Source organism: Trachurus japonicus, chromosome 22 (assembly GCF_045865225.1).
Source record: "Trachurus japonicus isolate A0001 chromosome 22, Traja_1.0".
Lineage (NCBI taxonomy): Eukaryota > Metazoa > Chordata > Actinopteri > Carangiformes > Carangidae > Trachurus > Trachurus japonicus.
Window position 1 is genome coordinate 30,418,311 of NC_140928.1, and position 21,934 is coordinate 30,440,244.

At 40.8% G+C, this 21,934-nt stretch overlaps 2 protein-coding genes across 3 annotated transcripts; both read right to left on the bottom strand.

Moving 5' to 3' along the window:
- Positions 1 to 2,366: 2,366 nt before the first annotated feature.
- Positions 2,367 to 11,697, bottom strand: LOC146964476 (acireductone dioxygenase-like). 2 transcript variants are annotated; one of them, XM_085767726.1, is made up of 5 exons: positions 11,595 to 11,697; positions 4,777 to 4,919; positions 4,423 to 4,542; positions 4,056 to 4,235; positions 2,367 to 3,054 (listed from the first exon to the last, which is right to left on the bottom strand). In XM_085767726.1, exons 2-5 carry the CDS (start codon positions 4,897 to 4,899, stop codon positions 2,938 to 2,940), a joined length of 540 nt encoding a protein of 179 aa, XP_085623852.1. In that variant the 5' UTR covers positions 4,900 to 4,919; positions 11,595 to 11,697; the 3' UTR covers positions 2,367 to 2,937. The 2 variants fall into 2 exon arrangements, with proteins under 2 accessions (XP_085623852.1, XP_085623853.1); XM_085767727.1 differs by lacking the exon at positions 11,595 to 11,697 and having other exon boundaries at positions 4,777 to 4,963.
- A 2,565-nt stretch (positions 11,698 to 14,262) lies between these two features.
- On the bottom strand, positions 14,263 to 21,038 carry LOC146964477 (acireductone dioxygenase-like). The gene is made up of 4 exons (XM_085767725.1): positions 20,824 to 21,038; positions 20,527 to 20,646; positions 19,229 to 19,408; positions 14,263 to 14,694 (listed from the first exon to the last, which is right to left on the bottom strand). Exons 1-4 carry the CDS (start codon positions 20,944 to 20,946, stop codon positions 14,578 to 14,580), a joined length of 540 nt encoding a protein of 179 aa, XP_085623851.1. The 5' UTR covers positions 20,947 to 21,038; the 3' UTR covers positions 14,263 to 14,577.
- Positions 21,039 to 21,934: the final 896 nt, after the last annotated feature.

A 21,934-nucleotide genomic window follows, 5' to 3' on the forward strand; every position in this document is an offset into this window, starting at 1 on the left:
AATATTAGAACCTCCGCTGTAAGCAACATGAGGCCAATTTGTCCTAGAACACTGTATAAAGAAATAATTTAGGCCAAATGCTGGAAATTTGAGGTCTGCTTTTTGAAAAATGTCAAATCCCTTGTGAAAACACTCCTTCAGTCATGAGAATGAACTGTTTTTTGGTGCTTGAAATAGGATATGAATACAATAATAGATACAGTAAGTGTAGAAAACAAGTCTAAAATGACATTTAGTAAGATTGCTTTTTGAGCACAAATGTTGTCATTCTGCCGTTCTATTTTCACCAAATATCTCAAATGTGAGATAAAAGAAGCTGAATATTGACTTCAAATTACATATAAAGCTCATAGCGTGCGTGCAGACCTCAGGATGTTTAAATGACTTGATGAACCCCGGTACCTTTCTGATCATGTGGCCCCCCACCTAACGGCTGTGGCCCCAAACAACCGCATAGAGTGTTTATGCCAGGGACCGGCCCTGTGTACCAGTGGAGCGAGACGACTCTCCATTCTCATTTTCATCTACCAGTCTTGTAAAAAGCAGCACACATCAGCTGTAATTAGTTAGTGACCACTTATAAGTAAATAGTCAGTAATAAATAGTGACGTTCCTTTTTGTAAAGTCAGTCTTTAGGTGGGAAAAGCAGCTGAACTTTCCACTGACGCACCTTTACAGTGACTGTTTAGTTTAGTTTAACATGTGATTGTAGCCTATTATTTGTGCATAAACAAACACCAGTGTCAACAGTACTAACTCTAACACTAACAGTGTATCACACTGAGGGAGAATGCTGATGTCACTGTGATGCAGTGTCTGTACCTCTTTATTTCGGCATTCCCATATTCGTTACAATATAATAAAAGGCTATTTCAGTCATTTCCCACCATTATTCTTAATGCATTTTATTTTGTTGTTAATTGATTGTGTTGATTACTATTGTTCTGACAGGACTAAGGCTTATTCATTAGTATGTCATATCACCACTTGCCACCGTGTAGCTTTTTCTTAACAGAGGACCTAATGACACAATTTGTGATTCAGGCAGCTAGGCTATGACAAGGCTAACAAGATAACAAGATAACACTTTGCCTGCCTGCAGAGGTATTGTGAACATACTGTATAGCACACACCTTGTCATTAATACAATGTAAAGACCAAATTCGCTTGATTGAGATAGGCGGATCAGTTTTCAGATCAGCTTAATGCTACCAGCACCGTGACTCTGTGGCGTCCTCTCCTAGCTTTACTTCTCACCATTAGCAAAGCAGCTACACATTGTCAGATTATTAAAAAGATTACTTTTGGTTGCTGCCAAATCAAATTAAATCAGTATAACCTCAACTTCTTCATAGCTTGTAGATATTTTATGCACTGCAATTATATGATTATTTAGGGGGATATATTGGCTGGATTTGTTTTTTTGGGGGGGTTATAACCCCCCTAACCCCCTCATAAATTACGCCCATGACAGGAGGAGGCGGGAATCAAACCAACCCTGGCTTGGACTCAGACCCTGAGAAGGAACTACAGAGAGGACCTGGTCTTGGTCTATAACTGTCCACTCTTGTGGGCTGTTATGTGGTTTAATGAGGTTATTGCAGAGAGAGGCGTCAACAGCCTGAAGGTATTGTATGAGATGTTCTACCTCAGGAGATTTGACAAACTGTGGGAGGAAAGGTGGTTTCAGCTTGTTTACTTTGTTGTTTTTTCATGTTTAATCAGCTCTACAAACCCACACCGAGGAAGGTAAACAGGTAGAAACAACAGTCAGAAATGTGTCCTGCTCATGTTGCTTTTTCTTATTTTCCAGGTCAGAGAGTATCTTTGTTGGAGGAGATACAAACGCTTCAGCAAACTAATATAAGTAATGCTTAATGGAAACATAAACAGATGTTTCCTGCAAGTCTTAACATGACCTTTTCTATACCTGTATGTTGCTGATCAGACCAGTCTGTGGCAGAGCAGAATGAGTCAAACAACATTATTTTTCTTGTGGAGGCAGTTCACCATCATGGGGCCTGAGTAGATCATATATAAACCTTTAATCTAAGCCTTCCCCATCCAGGATATTCACAAAGGCTAAATAATGTGGTGAAACACTAAATAAAACATAAACAAATAGTTTTATTATAGACTCTTTTCTTCAGCGCAGTCTCTTTCATTACTGTAGCTGATAAATGTGCATTAATGTCATTTATTAATCTTTATAATGGAGGCTCTGCTCTTTTTTAACTGTTTCCATGGTGAACCATTGAACCAGAGCTCCACAGATGATGGCTTTTTATAAGATACACATGTACACACTAACTCCCAGAACACACTCTGAGTTAGTGTGTGTATTTTAATAAATAAAAATAAACACATTTAAAATAGCAGCTGTTTAATTTCAGTTGAATACAAAGTTCACATTCACCTACATTAGCAGCTAGTGATTTAGAGACATCTGAATATGACACTGGAAAACGCTGCAGTCAGTTGTATGATTCATTTTTTCAACATGCCAAGCCAAGTTTGACAGCATCTAAATGCCTGAAGAGAATAATAAAAAATAAGGCACTGCAGGTGGAGCAGAGGTGGGACAACTGTTATGGTTTAGAAAAGCATAAAGTTGTTCTTCACATCACAGTTCAGTTTCTACATTTCTCTTGTAGCAAATGACGCCTTGCTAACTGAAATAATAAAAATAACACTGAATTACGCAGTTTTGACACATGTGTCAGCAGCGTTTAAAATTCATTAAGTAGGTTAAATGACTATAGTTGCCCACTCTAGTAAAATCAAAACAGTTTCCTCCCATAAAGAATGAAACAATGAAATTACAACTCACAAGTAACTGGTCATGATGATGTCAATCTCTGCTACAGAATTAATTTCTAAACTTTCTAACTGACAGTCTGCATTGTGTGTGAGAGGGACACTGATGTGTGTGCAGCATCAGGATCCCTGCAGAGTGGCCAGGTACTTCCGGCGAATGTCGAAGTCATCAGCTGGGCGGTTGTAGGCCTTCCACACCGGGTCGCCCGCAAACAGCCTCATGGCTTTAGTGAAGTTCTGAAGAGACACAGAGCTGACGTCAGACACAGGGCCATCAACTAACTTCGTTTGAAAATGAAAAGTCTGGATTTATTAAATGGTGATGTGTTGTACATTTAACAATACAGCTCTTTTGTGAAGTGGGGTTGTATGAGGTATAAATGCCCATTAAGTACACTAGATGCAGTAGAAAGGTCTCGGAGTGAGTGAGTTGGGTTGTTCCAGATAAACTAACGTTTTTCCGACCAGATGATGCATCGTAATTTTTTACTTTAGATCGTCCTCTTGAACTGATGTATTATTTAGAGACAGGACTTCTCATAGGTGGTGAAAATACGCTGATTAATTGTCCCTCATTGACAACAGTGTACTGCCTGTGTCTGGGTACTTAACTTAGTGTACTTAATGGGCATTTGTAGCTCATACAACCCCACTTCAAAAAAGCTGAACTATCCCTTAAAGTTTGTTGCGTCAACAGCACAGACCCTAACAGTAACAGTGAATCACACTGCTGCAACACTTGAGAGGAAATAGTGATGTCACTGTGATGCACATTGTGTGTTTTATCTGGATTCTTCTAAAATGTAAATGACAGCTGATTTTCACTTTTGGTAAATGAATATTATTTGAGTGTCAGCTCATTCTCTGCTGCTGTTTTAGTTAAAGTGCTCTCAATATTTGCACTCTGTTGTTTAAACATTCTTCTGTCCTGCAGCAACAGACCAGTTTCTCCTTGGGCAACAGTTACGTACACTTGATCTTATCTGGTCCAGTGGACTGAGGTGCAACTGTTAGTATTCAACATCCATCCCTAGATCACCAAGAAGTAGTTTGGTATTTCCATATTCATTTACACCACTCACATCGGATATTTAATCAATAGAAAGGTGGTGTCATTAATGCTCATGTATCATTCTGTATTCTCTATGTATGAGAGGGATTCTGGTCTCCTCTGGGAGCAGTAGCAGCAGAGCCACATCATCTAGTTTGGTATCATTTACAGATGCTCTTGAATGTACCGTCTCATCCAGGGTGAAGCGGTGGTAGATGCCTGCTGGTATCGTGATCAGGTCTCCCTTTCTCACGGCGATTCTGACCCATCTGTCCTCCTTGTCCCTCACGTCAAAATAAGCCTGGCCGTCCAGGATGTAGCGGCTCTCATCGTCCAGGTGGAGGTGCTCCTCAAAGAACATCTTGAGCTGGAGGACAGAGGAGGAGAAGACACACAGGCCTGAATAACGCTGGTTTCTTCCTTGAATTAAAAGACGTAATGTAACCGAGGGTCATATTCAACTCACACACTGCTGGATACTTATTCATTCTCTACAGGTTCAAATATACTGGATCTTCTCCAGTGATTCACCAACAAGATGGCAGTATCTTTACCTTCTCCTCATAGTTGGGTAGTGTGTCCTTGCGGATGGTGATGATGTCCTGGTAGGAGTAGCCATGGTCTTTGCGGATCTGCTCCAGCTCTGGGTCTGTTTCATATATATCTGTATTCAACTGTGGGGGAAAAAAACACAACCTCATGAGTGAGAAGTGACTGGTGTAAAACTTTTTCAGATCAACGTTGTAAAAAGTACAGCAAAAGTTTGACTTCTATATCACTTGTAAGTTGCACATTAACCCGTGTTAGACTGAAACGAGGCTTAGTGGATGAATGGATGTAAACATGACGGCTGTATTCTATATCCTCTCTGTCAGTCGGTTCACTGGTTAATCCGGCAGTCTAGTTACCTTCCAGTAAAACACCCCGAGCTCCTTGAGCTGATCCAGGGACACCGGCTGGTTGGGACTCAGTCTGTGCGGTTTCCTCTGGTCCTCATCGGAGCTGTCTAGGAGCCAGGCTTCTATCGTCATGGTGAACAGCCGCAGCTCCGCTACAAAACACACTGCTGGGAAGTTTGCAATGAACTGGACGTGTGTGGTAGTGGTCGTTGTCCTGTCATCTGACGTCACACAGTGCCCGCAGCAGCTCGGACCCCACCTCATCAGTTTATTATCTATGACCCCACGTGACCTCCAGCGTTCGAGACGCCATTTTGGCAGGAAACTGGCCAGCTGAGCTCCGAAGCATTGACTGTAAGCGCCGAAGGCCGAAGCAGTCTGAGTTCACATGATCTCACTTTAATTCCAACGACATTGACTTTATATTAAAAAAAACTAAATGGATTAAATATTACCGACCCTTATAATTCCCCCGGGGTGGTTTTCAAAAATATCTCCGCCGAACAGGACGTCCCAGACCTGCAGTATCCGGACATAGAGTAGCCTACAACTACCTGATCAACTAGGCTACTCTACAAGCATACAAAAGCTGGCCTTTTGCTCTTTGTGCTCCACAAAATGACACGGTGACAAAAAGAAAAGAAAGAGGCAAACACATAAACTGTGAGTCTCCTTCGCCTCCAGCCTTTCCAAGCTGACCCAGAGCCGGTCGCAGCGCACCGCCGCATCCGCCGCGGGCTGATCAGCACCGGGGAGAGCTCCCGGTCGGCACCCCGATAGCACCCCGGACAGCTACTAGCTAACGTTAGCCATGCTACACTGCATTAACTGGGATGATACGACACTCACCCTTCCAGTGAGGATACAGCAGGTTTTTGCTGGTAGATTCCACAGCTGGACGTTCATCACAAAGCCAGACTGCGTCCATGTGTAATTTAACCCTCCAGGCTTTTGTATGCTTTTAGAGCAGCGCGATGCAAAGTTGATCAGCTAGCCTAGCTGTGTCCGGGATACTGCAGGTCTGGGACGTCCGCCGGCGGCCAGAGTTACTTTTGAAAAGCACCCCGGGGGCAGGTCGGTAATATTTAATCTATTTAGTTTTTTATATATAAAGTCCACTGTCGTTGGAATTAAAGTAAGATGTGAACTCAGACGGCTTAAAATCTTCGGCGCTGGCCATTTTACTGCCTAAATGTTATGCAGCTGTTCTCCTGGTCCACCGTGATCCACGTTTGCCCTCCTCCCGAGTCCCGCACTGTCTACATGTAATCACATTGTTTACGTTGTGTGTTTTAATTAATCCTGTTTAACACACACAGTGTGACCGCGGTACCGGCAGAGTGACAGACAGGGTCGGTATTGTGCAGAGAGGGATGAAATGACAGCTGTTACTCCCCACACGTAAACCTAGTTGTAGTCCAGTGACGGGAGCGTGCCTATGTTCCCTCAGCCCTATGTTCCCTCAGCCCTATGTTCCCTCTGGACTCTCTCTACCTATCTGGACTCTGTCTATCTGGCCTGTCTAGCCTCTACCTGGTCTTTTTACTAAACTTAACCAACTCCTTTCTTCATTGCCTAAACCCAACCAATGGTGGGACCAAAGGGCTGTGGGAATAGGGCCTAATTTTCAGTGACAACAAAAGTTAGAAATGAGGGAACATAGGGCTGAGGGAACATAGGGCCTAATTTTCAGTGACGACAAAAGTTAGAAATGAGGGAACATAGGGCTGAGGGAACATAGGGCTGTGGGAACATAGGGATGACCTCCCAGTTTGACAATGACCCCCAAAAATTGAGATACCCCTACCGGAGGTAGAACAAAATCTAACAATGTTTTTCCTCATCTCCAAGGTCTCCCATATATGAAATGGATTCTTAGGTTAAAATATTTTACTGCAAACATTGTTAAATTGATACATATTGTCATACACCCCAAACTTAAAAAAGAACAAAAATACAGCCTGGCCGTATGGGAGTTAAGACACATAAACTCATGTAGATTAATAACACAAGCTCTGACAGCTTTGAAACTTGACATAATTGTGGCCAGGAAGTTCCTTTACCTATTAGAAAAAACTGGATGTGAATATCTTGATGTGTGTAACATTTAGAGACCTGTAAACACTTGCCTTAAATAAGCGGACATGCAAAAAAAAAAAAAAAACTATGCAGAATATTCTCATTTACTTTGTAGTTGCTCGGCCAGGGATTGTCATAGAAACACATATGATGGCTTGTTTGAAAGATGGATTTGTGCAGAATCCAGTGATACCAAATATGTGAATATAGCATGCATAGTCAGCATAATACATCACCAAATGTATGAGGTGTCCCAAATGAAAGAAAGTGAAACATTAACATAATCAAGTCTCCACAGCCCATTATCAATGGTGACAAGAATGTTGACCAGTTCAATCTTACTGCAACCTAAGCAAGTAACTTTGGGTAAGTGCTACTCTTTTTTATAATACATTAAATAATAGCATATTTCATGATGACACCTTATATAGTTCATATGGAAACAAATATCCAGTAGAATCAGTTTAAATTGAAATAGAGCACCTCAAAAATAGGCCCACTTGAATTTATTTTTAGTCAAGTCATTACTGCATAATGGAAAATAATTCTGATGTTGACCCTAAATTTTGTAAGAGCCGCCCATTGCCATTTGCCATGAAGTCAAGAGTGGATGCTGAATTAGATCGACTCGAGAAGGCTGGTACAGTGAGTGGGCTGCGCCAGTGGTGCCTGTAGTGAAAAGAGACAACATAATTCGGCTGTGTGCCGATTATAAATTAACAGTAAATCAGGCTGCCACCACAGAGACCTATCCCTTGCCCCGAATTGAGGAGCTGATGGCGGGACTGTGTTTTCAAAGATCGATCTTGCCTCACCATATCAGCAGGTCCTTCTAGAGGATGAGACAAAGAAACTACTGGCCATCAATACACATAGAGGGTTATTTGTGTACAATAGACTGGCTTTTGGTGTTAGTTCAACATCTTCCATTTTCCAAAGGATTATGGAAAATCTAATGAAAGATCTGGATGTTGTTGTCTATTGGGATGATTTGTTAGTTACAGGAAAAACTGAACAAGATCATCTGAAAAAGCTGCAAAAGGTGCTGCAGAGACTCCAAGAGAGAGGCTTGAGAGTCAAGAAAACCAAATGCGAGTTTGGTAAATGCAGATTGAATACTTAGGACATGTTTTGAACAGCCAGGGCATTCATCCATCTTCAGACAAGATAAAAGCAATCAAGGACACACCAGCACCATCCTGTGTGAAAGAACTGAGAGCATTTTTGGGGTTAGTGAATTAATATGACGATTTATTAATAACCAAAGCACTGTACTAGCTGTTAAAGTATGACGGGGCATGGGTGTGGAAGAAACCAGAGCAGGCTTTTGAGTAGTGCAAGAAGTTGCTAACAAGTGACAAGATTTTCCTGCACTATGATTCTAATCTACCCCTCACTCTGGCTTCTGACTCCTCAGTTTATGGTATAGGAGCTGTCATTCAGCATGAGAGGCCAACAGGAGAAACCCGTCCCATTGCTTAGGTGTCACGGACGCTATCCCCTGCTGAGAACAAATATTCTCAGATTGAAATAGAAGGACTGGCATTGATTTTTGGAGTCAAAAAGTTCCATCAATGTTTATGGGGAAGGAAATTCAAGCTTGTCACTGATCATAAGCTTTTGCTGACTCTTTTTGGAGAACACAAAAGCCTGCCCACCATGGCTGCTGCCTGGATTCAAAGATGGGCAATCATCCTCTCTGCTTATGACTATTGCATTGAGTACTGTGCTTCAGAAAAACACAGCAATGCACACAGACTGTCAAGGGTTCCTTTACCTGACACAAGCGATGTAGGGACTGAAGCCATAGTGCAGAACATTCATGCATGTTCTATGAACTGAACATTTGATGCAAGTGCCAGTGGATGCTGATCAAGTTGCACGTGCCACATGCACAGGCAGGGTGCTAGCCAAGGTTCTGAAATACATTACGAATGGTTGGCCTGATGATGTGGACAATAGTCTGAAACCCTTCCACACACGCAGCTATGAACTGTCAGCTGAACGTGGATGTGTACTCTGGTGCACCAGGGTGGTTTTGTCTGAGAAGCTCAGAAAAGTTGTGTTGAAAGAGTTGCATTCTGGTCATCAAGGAGTTGTGAAAAGCTCTGGCACACAAATATGTATGGTGGCCTAAGATTGACACGGATGTAGAGCAGGTCTGCAAAGCCTGTGAATCTTGCCAGATGGAACAACGGATGCCTCGGCAGGTGCCTTTACATCCTTGGGAGTTTCCAGGCCAGAGCTGGAAAAGATTACACATGGACTTTGCAGGCCCCTTCTTACTGTAGGTCACACCTTCATGATTGTCGTAGATGCCTACTCCAAGTGGCTAGAAGTATTCAGAATGCCCAGCACCTCATTACAAGACTAAGGAGACTGTTCGCAGCATATGGTCATCCGGAGCATGTTGTAACTGACAACGGAACGCAGTTCACGTCTGCAGAGTTCAAGAACTTCATGCATCAGAATGGAATTCTGCACTCTACAAGCGCCCCAGGCCATCCTGCTTCTAATGGTCTCGCAGAGCGATATGTGCAGACATTTAAGAGTGGAATTAAGAAGCTTTCTCAGACTACACTCGACGTTGAAGACAAGATCTATGTGTTTCTGATGCAGTATTGCTGTACCCCAAACTGCACCACTGGTCAGTCGCCTGCGGACTTGGTCCTAAACAGACATATGCAAACTCGCCTGGACCTGATGCATTCTGACACTGCAGTCACAGTTCGCAGAAAGCAGTACATGCAGAAGTTCTATCATGACCAGCGGGCAGTGAGCAGATCTTTCTCTTTGCAAAATACGGCAGGGGGGGGAGAGAAGTGGATTCCTGGAGTGATAGAGCACCAAACAGGACCAGTGTCCTACAAAGTGCAAGAGACAGACACAGACATAACATACAGGAGACATGGGGATCAGTTGAGATCCTGTGGCACAACTGATGGACTCATTTTGGATACTGACTGTACAACATCTAATACTGACACGTCCACCCAGCCAAGTGTGCTCCAAGACAACATGTCAGCCGGTGCTGATCTTCTGCATATGGACAGTGCAGAGGTGCCAGCAGCATCTCCAATGCTGCGCCACTCAGCCAGGAAAAAGAAAGATGCCTGAGCGCGATGTGCAGATTGATTGTTCTTTACAAGCAGGTTGACACTTGGACTAAGTTGGTCAATATAATAATAATGTAACTACTGTTTTGGTACAGAATTAAAAAAAAAAAAAAGCAAGACAAGGGAGTTTGTTAAATTAACTTAGAGATATTTGTATGAGTTTGTATGGTAATACAAGGCACTGATATTTTAAGTCATGGTGTAACAAAAGTGTACTTTCATTTAAAAAGGGGGGGGGGTGTATCAGATTTTGAGTTTTGTATTCTGTGTGACCGTTGTGCCGTTGTTATCAGTGTACCAAGGAATGCTGGGATATGTATGTGAAGTTCCGGTTTTGCATGAGCTGAGTAAAGGTGCCATGTGCAGTAAGAGTCACTGCGTCCTGTGCGTTATTAGGGAAATACACAACACTAACACTATTATTTTCCATTATGCAGTAATGACTTGACCAAAAATAAATTTAAGTGGGTGTATACAGTATATATTTAAGGTGTTCTATTTCAATTTAAACGGATTCTACTGGATATTTGTTTCCATATGAACTATATAAAGTGTCATCATGAAATATGCTATTATTTAATGTATTATAAAAAAGAGTAGCACTTACCCAAAGTTACTTACTTAGGTTGCAGTAAGACTGAACTGGTCAACATTCTTGTCACCATTGATAATGGGCTGTGGAGACTTGATTATGTTAATGTTTCACTTTCTTTCATTTGGGACACCTCATACATTTGGTGATGTATTATGCTGACTATGCATGCTATATTCACATATTTGGTATCACTGGATTCTGCACAACTCCATCTTTCAAACAAGCCATCATATGTGTTTCTATGACAATCCCTGGCTGAGCAACTACAAAGTAAATGAGAATATTCTGCATAGATGTTCTTTTTTTGTATGTCCGCTTATTTAAGGCAAGTGTTTATAGGTCTCTATATGTTACACACATCAAGATATTCACATCCAGTTTTTTCTAATAGGTAAAGGAACTTCCTGGCCACAATTATGTCAAGTTTCAAAGCTGTCAGAGCTTGTGTTATTAATCTATATGAGTTTATGTGTCTTAACTCCCATACGGCCAGGCTGTATTTTTGTTCTTTTTTAAGTTTGGGGTGTATGACAATATGTATCAATTTAACAATGTTCGCAGTAAAATATTTTAACCTAAGAATCCATTTCATATATGGGAGACCTTGGAGATGAGGAAAAAACCTGAACAGCTCAGCGTGCTTTTTAATTGCCCCTTGGGGATGAATAAAGTTTTTTGAATTGAATTGAATTGAATTGAAAACATTGTTAGGTTTTGTTCTACCTCCGGTAGGGGTATCTCAAAAACTAAAGCCCTTTTTGACAGTTTGTCACTAGCCTATTGCTTCTATACTGAAAAAGTCTGACATGTCAAGCTGTATTAGAGGACTAATTAGAGGACTAACCATCATAACTATGACACCTGAAACGGTAAACACAGCTGATCGATCGAAAAAAAATTAAGCTGAAGTGAATTTTTTCTGTCACTGAAAACAGCTGGTTCTTGAACGTAATTCGGTCAAAGTAAGACGTATCCTCAATATGTTTTGCAGTTCTGTTAGGTCATACTACATGCTGACAAAGTTATACATGTAAAACTTGTATGGGCTCGGAGAAAATCGCTTTGTTAATTTCGTTCCGCACCCGGCTCTCCCCTGTATCTACTCCATGGATGTATTATGAAAATCTTCAGATTCCTGCCAAAATGGCGTCGCTGTCAGTTTCAGGGCTGCGTGACGTCATCTCCCGGAGCTCCATAGATATATACACGTGTATATATCTATGCCGGAGCTCATGGCTACGTCATCACATTCTAAAACATCACTTCCGTGTCCAATCGCAGGATATTAGTATCGTAACAATAGGCAGAGCCGGGTCAAAAACACCGCGGGAGCTTTCATTTATGAATAAATAAACATATATATTCATGTATATGTATTCAATGCACAATATAGCATATATCTTTTTTTTTTTTACCGTAAAGAAAAAAAAAAAAAAAGAGAGAGAGAGATGAACGTAACGTGGGACGAAATTAACAAAGCGATTTTCTCCGAGCACAACAGCGGAGAAGAGACCAGACAGATGCGCTAAATAGCCTAATTTATAAATCGATAAAAGTTGTATTTTGATTAACATTTTGTTTCAATGTATTTATTTAGCAAGAACAGTATCATTTAAAACAGCATTGACAATCATCATGATGATTCATAAGTATGAAACCCAAAAGGGCTTAGCCTATATAAAAACCATACCCACATATTCAAAAACCAAATTTGTTACAGTTTAAAAACAATAACATTTGGTAATAATTAAACAATAACGAAAAATAAGTAGAAAAGTAGGTGATTAAACAGTAGATAAGGAAGTAGCCTAAGGAAAAATACATACACGAATGAATAATACAAAACAATAATAATGGATGAGATGATGAGAAAAAGAAGGAGAGAGAGAAACATGACAGTAAATGTCTTATGGTTTGACTGATGAGGTACTTTTTGAGAGCCTTTTTAAATGATGTTAAAGGATTTTTTTTTTTTTTTTTTTTTCAGATAGTGAGGGAGCTGATTCCAGAGACGTGGACCTTGATAACAAATTGAAATTTTAAAATTGCCCACGAGCAGTTCTAAAGAAGGCATGTGTGGAGATTGGAAGAGTTTCGTGTCTGGTAGTTTTAGGGACCCACACAGAGTAAATACGGATCGAAACTTAAAGTATCCTTTTTGTCTTTTTTTTTTTAGATGCTTTTCGTCAGCAGTCATGTGAGCTGTGCTATTGAAACAAGAAGGGGCAAAATGGACTGCCCGGCCGGGAGGAAGAAAAAGAAAGAGAGGAAGGATTTTTTAATGTGAATTAGACAACTGAAACTTTGCAGCTTTTTCTACCAAACTCGTGAGGCTGTTACTGAGCTTCTGTTCATAGACCTATAAACATCTGTCTCATCTGTTTCATTTATATCTTCATCTCCTGCTGCAGCAGAGTCTTCACCATCATGGGGCCTGAGTAGATCATATTTAAACCTTTAATCTAGAACAGTCTTCAGCCTTCCCCCATCCAGGATATTCACAAAGGCTAAATAATGTGGTGAAACACTAAATAAAACATAAACAAATAATTTTATTATGGACTCTTTTCTTCAGCGCAGTCTCTTTCACTACTGTAGCTGATAAATGTGCATTAATGTCATTTATTAATCTTTATAATGGAGGCTCTGCTCTTTTTTAACTGTTTCCATGGTGAACCATTGAACCAGAGCTCCACAGATGATGGCTTTTTATAAGATACACATGTACACACTAACTCCCAGAACACACTCTGAGTTAGTGTGTGTATTTTAATAAATAAAAATAAACAGATTTAAAATAGCAGCTGTTTAATTTCAGTTGAATACAAAGTTCACATTCACCTACATTAGCAGCTAGTGATTTAGTGACATCTGAATATGACACTGGAAAACGCTGCAGTCAGTTGTATGATTCATTTTTTCAACATGCCAAGCCAAGTTTGACAGCATCTAAATGCCTGAAGAGAATAATAAAAATAAGGCACTGCAGGTGGAGCAGAGGTGGGACAACTGTTATGGTTTAGAAAAGCATAAAGTTGTTCTTCACATCACAGTTCAGTTTTTACATTTGACATTTCTCTTGTAGCAAATGACGCCTTGCTAACTGAAATAATAAAAATAAGACTGACAAGGTTCTTATGGATCCCTAAAAAGTCTTAAAAGGCATTGAATTCATTAATCTAAAAACAAGGCCGTAATTGGCATTAAAATGTCTTAAATCAATTTTTCAAACGTCTTAAAAAGGTTAACACTTGGTAAGTGGGATTTTATGATTGTAATTAGTCTCAAATCTCAAAATAATTGGTAACATTCCAACATAGAGAAGTTAGTGGCGGCCGTCACCGCTAAATCTCTCACCGCCACCAGCTCCCGAGTCAGTTTTTTTTTTTTTCTGACTTTTTATGCATTTATTTTGAAAGGACAGCTGTGGAAAACTTGTGCGAGTTTGTAGTTTTCACCAAAGTCCGTACTTTTAATGGAAACACACAGAACTCAAATTTCTTTTAATGCGCATTTCCCAGTTATTTGAATCACTTTGGATGGAAACATACGAACGCCCCCCCCAATTATTCATGTAGCAGTCGCTTTATCTTGGACCATAGGAAAGTGGGTAAAATTGTCCCTAACCCTATGTACTGTATGTGGTGATGTTTTTGGGGGGGGTTTTTGCATTTGTGTTAAATGTGAAGTCTGTCTTAAATTTCATTTCAAGTGGCATTAAAAACGTCTTAAAAAGTCTTAAATTTAACTTGGCTTAAACTGTAGGAACCCTGGACTGAATTACGCAGTTTTGACACGTGTGTCAGCAGCATTTAAAATTCATTAAGTAGGTTAAATGACTATAGTTGCCCACTCTAGTAAAATCAAAACAGTTTCCTCCCATAAAGAATGAAACAATGAAATTACAACTCACAAGTAACTGGTCATGATGATGTCAATCTCTGCTACAGAATTCATTTCTAAACTTTCTAACTGACAGTCTGCATTGTGTGTGAGAGGGACACTGATGTGTGTGCAGCATCAGGATCCCTGCAGAGTGGCCATGTACTTCTGGCGAATGTCGAAGTCATCAGCTGGGCGGTTGTAGGCCTTCCACACCGGCTCGCCCACAAACAGCCTCATGGCTTTAGTGAAGTTCTGAAAAGACACAGAGCTGACGTCAGACACAGGGCCATCAACTAACTTCGTTTGAAAATGAAAAGTCTGGATTTATTAAATGGTGATGTGTTGTACATTTAACAATACAGATCTTTTGTGAAGTGGGGTTGTAATGAGGTATAAATGCCCATTAAGTACACTAGATGCAGTAGAAAGGTCTCGGAGTGACTGAGTTGGGTTGTTCCAGATAAACTAACGTTTTTCCGACCAGATGATCCATCGTAATGTTTTACTTTAGATCGTCCTCTTGAACTGATGTATTATTTAGAGACAGGACTTCTCATAGACGGTGAAGAGGTGAACTTGAGAACTTTCAGAATACTATACAACAAACAAACTGGGAGGACTTTCTACTGGGACAGAATGCGAACGAAGACAGCAGTAAATTATTAAACAAAATTCAGGAGATAGCCCTTAAGTTTACCAAAAAAGTCAAAACCAAAAGTAATCAAAAGAGGTCTTTGCTTTGGCTAAACTCTGACTTACTAAAACTGATGAAAGAGAGGGACTGTGCATGGAAACAGGTTTTTAAGTCTAAACAGGTATATGACAAACGTAATTTCATAGCACTACGAAATAAGGTTACTAAAGAGTTAAGAAAAGCTAAAGCTAACTTCTTCATCAATATCATTAAAGAGGCAAATGGCAACACCAAACTTATATGGAAACAAATCCAGAATTTGACAGGGACTGGTCACCCAAGGTGCAGTAAGCAACTAGAATGACTAGAATGTGTGAATCCCACTCCAGTGAATGCTAGTCTGCCCTCTTTTAAAATTGCTCACATCACAGGGAACAAAGTAAAAATGATCATAAATTCACTTAAATCGTCTAAAGCTAAAGATATCCATGGAATGGACACATCAATGCTCAAGAGCCTCAAGGACTCATTAGCTTCCCCCATATCAAAAAATATAAATCTGTCCATCTCACAAAGGGTATTTCCAAGAGCATGGCAAACAGCAATTGTGACACCTATCCACAAATAAGGTGAACCTCAGGATATTTCTAACTACAGGCCAATCAGTATCCTACCTGTAATATCTAAAGTAGCAGAGAAGTGGATAGCTGAACAGCTTACATCTCATCTAAATAACAGCCCCTTTGCATTGCATCCAATGCAATTTGGGTTTAGAACTCACTACTCCACAGACTCTGCGAACTGCTTTCTTCTTGAAAAAATAAGATCTATGATGGACAAGGGAGGTGTTGTTGGGGCTGTTTTCCTCGACTTGAGGAAAGCATTTGATACTGTAAATCATAAAGTGCTCATTTCCAAACTCTCCACATTTAACTTCTCAGATGAAGCCCTTGAGTTAATAAAGTCATATTTGCACAATAGAATTCAACATGTGAAGGTTCACAACCACTTATCTGATGCTCTAAATTGTCCAACTGGAGTTCCGCAAGGATCCATTTTAGGACCACTTTTGTTCAGTTTGTATATAAATGATTTGCCCTCTGTATGCCCTGAAGTTGAGACCCAGCTTTATGCTGATGACACAGTGATATATGCACATGGCAGCTCAAAACAACAGGCCGCAGAAAAACTTACCAAGGCTTTGGATGGTGTCACAGCATGGCTAAATAAGTCTTGCCTCAAATTAAATACGAGTAAAACAGTTGGACTGTTCTTTTCAAAAAAGTCAACTTCGAGTCCAGATCCAGACATAACTCTACTGGGTGAAAAACTTCAAATTGTAAATAAGCACAAATATCTTGGCATACTGATTGACCAACAGCTGTCCTTTAAATCCCATGTGAAGACAGTCTGTCATTTAGTCTATCCAATTTAAGATTTATTAGAAACTCCATGACCATGGATGCAGCAAAGCTTTATGTAAATGCAATGATTGTTTCACGTTTAACATACTGTTTGACGAGTGTTGCACAAGCAAATAAGACCACTCTCAAACCACTTGAAACATTATACAAACAAAGCCTTAAGATCCTAGATCAAAAACCTAACTCCCACCATCATTGCCTCATTTTAAAAAAGCATGATCTTCTGAGTTGGGATAATTTAATAAAGTATGCAAATCTCTGCCTGGTCTTTAAAATACTGCACAATACTGCTCCTCCTCCTCTCCAAACATTCATAACCCAAAGATCAATCAATGACAGGGAAACCAGAGGATCAGCTCGAGGAGACTGTGTTGTTCCCATGAGAAAAAGTGCCTTTGGCCAAGCTGCCTTCTCAGTAAAAGCAGTGCAGGACTGGAACTCAACACCAGGGTCTATTAGAGAATCAAACACTCACTATTCTTTTAAAAGACAGTTAAGGCAGTGGTTAATCAATAATCAATCATGTAATCACTAATCATGTAAATCACTAATCAATCATTGCTTGTGCTGTTTCTCAATGCTTGTAAATATATGTCCTGTTTTTGTTTTTTGTTTTTTTCCTGTTTGTTTGCTTGTTTGTTAGCTTTGGTTTTCTTGCCTAATGCCATTTCATGTCCTGCCTTGTAATGTCTGATATTGTTTGTGCTAATGTCTTAGCTCTGTGTGCTACTTGCATGTGTTTCTAGCTGTGCTCTCTTCTCTTGCTTTCTCTCGCTCTTCTTCTCTTTGTCTGCATGTTATGTCTGCATGCCATGAGCTTTTGTTATGCTGTATGTCAGACTTCTTACCTGTTTTACTTGTTATTATGAGCTTTTACTAGGTAGATTGTTATGTAAGTTGTGTCTTGAAAGTACTTAATTGTTGCCCCCTTTTTTGGCTTTTAGGTTGCCTTTAACATCTGGCCAGGGACAACGGACGAAAACTAGCCTTGTTGGCTAACTCTGGCCCACTTACGGTTTTTCTTTTAACTCTGTTGATTAGTGGTGCACTGTCCCTATGAAATAAATAAACTAATAATAATAATGAAAATACACTGATTAATTGTCCCTCATTGACAAGAGTGTACTGCCTGTGTCTCGGTGGGGGGGGGGGGGGGCTTTATATTGCATCTAGCATTTGTAGCTCATACAACCCCACTTCAAAAAAAGCTGAACTATCCCTTAAAGTTTGTTGCGTCAACAGCACAGACCCTAACAGTAACAGTGAATCACACTGCTGCAACACTTGAGAGGAAATAGTGATGTCACTGTGATGCACAGTGTGTGTTTTATCTGGATTCTTCTAAAATGTAAATGACAGCTGATTTTCACTTTTGGTTAAAGGTACAGTATGTAAGAAATCTAAAGCAACTGGCCGTAAAATCCTCCTAATATGTCACAGAGACTCAGAAATAATGTTCATATAACATGATGAACTCACCAACAACAATAGTACAGCCAGAGTATTTGCATTAAAAATCTTTTTTTGCAGACTGCAAATCATGTTGATGTTTTGAATTTACGTGTTTACATGTTGCGCCACCTAGCCCTCTCTCCCAGTCACGGCGGCGTTAGTGGCGTTTCAGCCTCAGTCTGCTTCCACTGAGCTGCTGCTGCGGCTGGAGAAAAAACCAGATCGCTGTGTTTTGAATTTGACTGCAGTAACTGTTTTTGGCCACATTCTTACATATTGCACCTTTAAATTAATATTATTTGAGTGTCAGCTCATTCTCTGCTTGTGTACTGCTGTTTTAGTTAAAGTGCTCTCAATATTTGCACTCTGTTGTTTAAACATTCTTCTGTCCTGCAGCAACAGACCAGTTTCTCCTTGGGCAACAGTTATGGCGTGTTCCCACCAAACGCAATGATGTAATACATCATTACATTGTAATACATTGTCCCTGTAGATGGGACAGGAACAGCGGTGCGGGTCTCTGGCTGCAGCGGAGACAGCTCCGTGATACTACTGTGTGACTGACCGCCTGTTGAGTGCTTTGGGACGGGGCGGCCGGCTCACAGCGCCCGCTGGTTGAAAACAGCAGTGATAACGTGCTTTCAGGTCCGAATCTCCAAACCAGAAACGTTTGTAACAGCACCGGAAAAGCAACACTGAAGAGCTGTGGCTTTACTGCAGCTAATGGGGATCTGAATAATAAACTAAACTAAACCAGATAACTTCTAATATTGTCAATAGACTCGCTCTGACTAAACTGCCAAGGGAACACCAGTACGTCCGTACGTCAGCAGCGATGAAGCGTCATCGTGCCGGGCGGCGCGATGGAAGTGATTTTTCGCGGCCAACGCGTCCATCGCGCCGCGCTGTCGCGTCCATCGCATCGCCCGGCGTGATGACGCGTCTAATCGCGTCTTTGCATTGACTTTACATGTAATCTCGACGCGCGATGAAGCGTCATCGCGTTTGGTGGGAACACGCCGTTACACTCGATCTTATCTGGTCCAGTGGACTGAGGTGCAACTGTTAGTATTCAACATCCATCCCTAGATCACCAAGAAGTAGTTTGGTATTTCCATATTCATTTACACCACTCACATGGGATATTTAATCAATAGAAAGGTGGTGTCATTCTGTATTCTCTATGTATGAGAGGGATTCTGGTCTCCTCTGGGAGCAGTAGCAGCAGAGCCACATCATCTAGTTTGGTATCATTTACAGATGCTCTTGAATGTACCGTCTCATCCAGGGTGAAGCGGTGGTAGATGCCTGCTGGTAGCGTGATCAGGTCTCCCTTTCTCATGGCGATTCTGATCCATCTGTCCTCCTTGTCCCTCACGTCAAAATAAGCCTGGCCGTCCAGGATGTAGCGGATCTCATCGTCCAGGTGGAGGTGCTCCTCAAAGAACATCTTGAGCTGGAGGACAGAGGAGGAGAAGACACACAGGCCTGAATAACGCTGGTTTCTTCCTTGAATTAAAGGGATAGTTCACCCAAAATTCAAATTTCACTCATTATCTACTCACCCTCATGTCGACTAAGGGCTGGGAGAAGTTTCAGAGTCCTCCGTTCCTTCTCTGAGTTACAGGGGGGTCCGTGCAGCAGTATTTGTCCATATAATAGTTGTGAATGGTGCTCACTTTTCTTCGTCCAAAAAGACACACCAAAAAACATCCAAATACCTCCATACAAGCCCCGACTTATTTAATTTTTTTCAGAACAATTTCTCATGTCAGGGCTTCAATACAAGAGGGACATTACGACACCTCGCTGAGCATGTAGCACGTTCTATGTTTTTTGTGTGTGTTTGTTTGTTTTTATTATCATTTTCTTTCTTTTTAACCCCCCCCCCTTTTTTTCTTTTCTTCTTTATTATTATTATTATTATTATTATTATTACTTTTAATTAATTATTAATTTTATTATATTGTTGTTGTGTTGTTCTGTTTTATCCTCTATTGGACTGTTCTTGTTTTGTTTTCTTTTTGATGTTGTTGTTGTTTCTCTCTTTTATAACATAGCTTATTGTTTACTTTCAGAATACAAGCTACAATACTTGTTACAATACTGTTTTGTTACCAACACTTCCACAAGTGTACTTGTAATGTGCGATATTCAAAAAAACCAATAAAATATGAATCATAAAAAAAAAATACAAGAGGGACATTACAGACGAGCAGTATGGAGGTATTTGGATGTTTTTTGGTGTGTCTTCTTGGACGAAGAAAAGTGAGCACCATTCACAACCATTATATGGACAAATACTGCTGCGCGGACCCCCCCCCCCACCCCCACACCCCCGTAACTCAGAGAAGGGACAGAAGACTCTGAAACTTCTCACAGCTCTTAGTCGACATGAGGCTGAGTAGATAATGAGTGAAATTTGAATTTTGGGTGAACTATCCCTTTAAAAGGTGTAATGTAACAGAGGGTCATATTCAACTCACACACTGCTGGATACTTATTCATTCTCTACAGGTTCAAATATACTGGATCTTCTCCAGTGATTCACCAACATGATGGCAGTATCTTTACCTTCTCCTCATAGTTGGGTAGTGTGTCTTTGCGGATGGTGATGATGTCCTGGTAGGAGTAGCCCTGGTCTTTGCGGATCTGCTCCAGCTCTGGGTCTGTTTCATATATATCTGCATTCAACTGTGGAAAAAAAAAACCTCATGAGTGAGAAGTGACTGGTGTAAAACTTTTTCAGTCAGATCAACGTTGTAAAAAGTACAGCAAAAGTTTGACTTATTCTGTTATGTCACATTAACCCGTGTTAGACTGAAACGAGGCTTAGTGGATGAATGTTCACTGGTTAATCCAGGCTGTTACCTTCCAGTAAAACACCCCGAGCTCCTTGAGCTGATCCAGGGACACCGGCTGGTTGGGACTCAGTCTGTGCGGTTTCCTCTGGTCCTCATCGGAACTGTCCATGAACCAGGCTTCTATCGTCATGGTGAACAGCCGCAGCTCCGCTACAAAACACACTGCTGGAGAGTTTGCAACTGGACGTGTGTGGTAGTCGTTGGCACGTGACGGCACTGTACACTTCCTGTCATCTGACGTCACACAGTGGCCGCAGCATAGACAGCAGCGCCATCTCGGGTACGGAAAGGCCGTCTATGGGCTGTCCATGGATGTAGAATAGATCAATGCATGGAGCTGTCTCACAAAAAGAGTGGATAAACTTTTTTATTTTTATTATTTAGCCTTTTTTTATTATTATTATTACTGCCCTGCTCTATTGAATGTTGCATTCCAATAATGCATTGATATTTCTGATATTTATTTACATTGTGATTTTGCATACAGTCTGTTATTTCTGTAATCACCGTCTTCAAGTAACACACATTGACTGACGCCGCTCTGATCAGAGGAGACAGAAAAGAGAAACTATATGCAGGACATTAAAGCAGATATCAGTGGCACGGCCGTTTCGGCTAATGCTGTGTTCAAGGCAGGCTTTTGAAAGTTGTCTGTGAAAGTTCCCTATAACGGCCACTCGTAACTTCCGACCCGTGAACTCGTACCAGATCGAACTGGTATGACTTCACAGGAAGGAAAAACACAAAGTACGAGTTTCCTTGAACGCACCATGAGTTAGCAGCCCCCGCCCTTGTCAGGCATCAATTGGTCCTCGTGCTACGTCACCACATTCACGCGCATCCCTTGGCTGCACACACAGCCCTTCATGCCGTTCTCTCCCCTCATTGGATAACACTTGTATCCCACAAGGAAAATTTTCTCCTCGGGTTACAGCAGAGCAGAATGACGGAGAGACTCGTGTTTAGGCTGAAATACTTCATGTAAGTGATTGCTGACGGAAAATAGGACTATTTAGGACTTATATTAACAAAAACATTCCACTGATATCTGCTTTAACCTCATGTTTCATTTACCTAGATTGGGACTAGCCTGATTGTGATTTTAGATAAATGACTAT

Excerpts from the sequence above, each read along its gene's own strand:
- LOC146964476 (XM_085767726.1), bottom strand. The coding sequence starts at position 4,899 with ATGACGATAGAAGCCTGGCTCCTAGACAGCTCCGATGAGGACCAGAGG. Across the intron at positions 4,543-4,776 it reads TCGGGGTGTTTTACTGGAAG|TTGAATACAGATATATATGA; the intron begins GTAACTAGACTG and ends TTTCCCCCACAG. Across the intron at positions 4,236-4,422 it reads TACCCAACTATGAGGAGAAG|CTCAAGATGTTCTTTGAGGA; the intron begins GTAAAGATACTG and ends TCTGTCCTCCAG.
- LOC146964477 (XM_085767725.1), bottom strand. The coding sequence starts at position 20,946 with ATGACGATAGAAGCCTGGTTCATGGACAGTTCCGATGAGGACCAGAGG. Across the intron at positions 20,647-20,823 it reads TCGGGGTGTTTTACTGGAAG|TTGAATGCAGATATATATGA; the intron begins GTAACAGCCTGG and ends TTTTTTCCACAG. Across the intron at positions 14,695-19,228 it reads GCTTCACCCTGGATGAGACG|AACTTCACTAAAGCCATGAG; the intron begins GTACATTCAAGA and ends GTGTCTTTTCAG.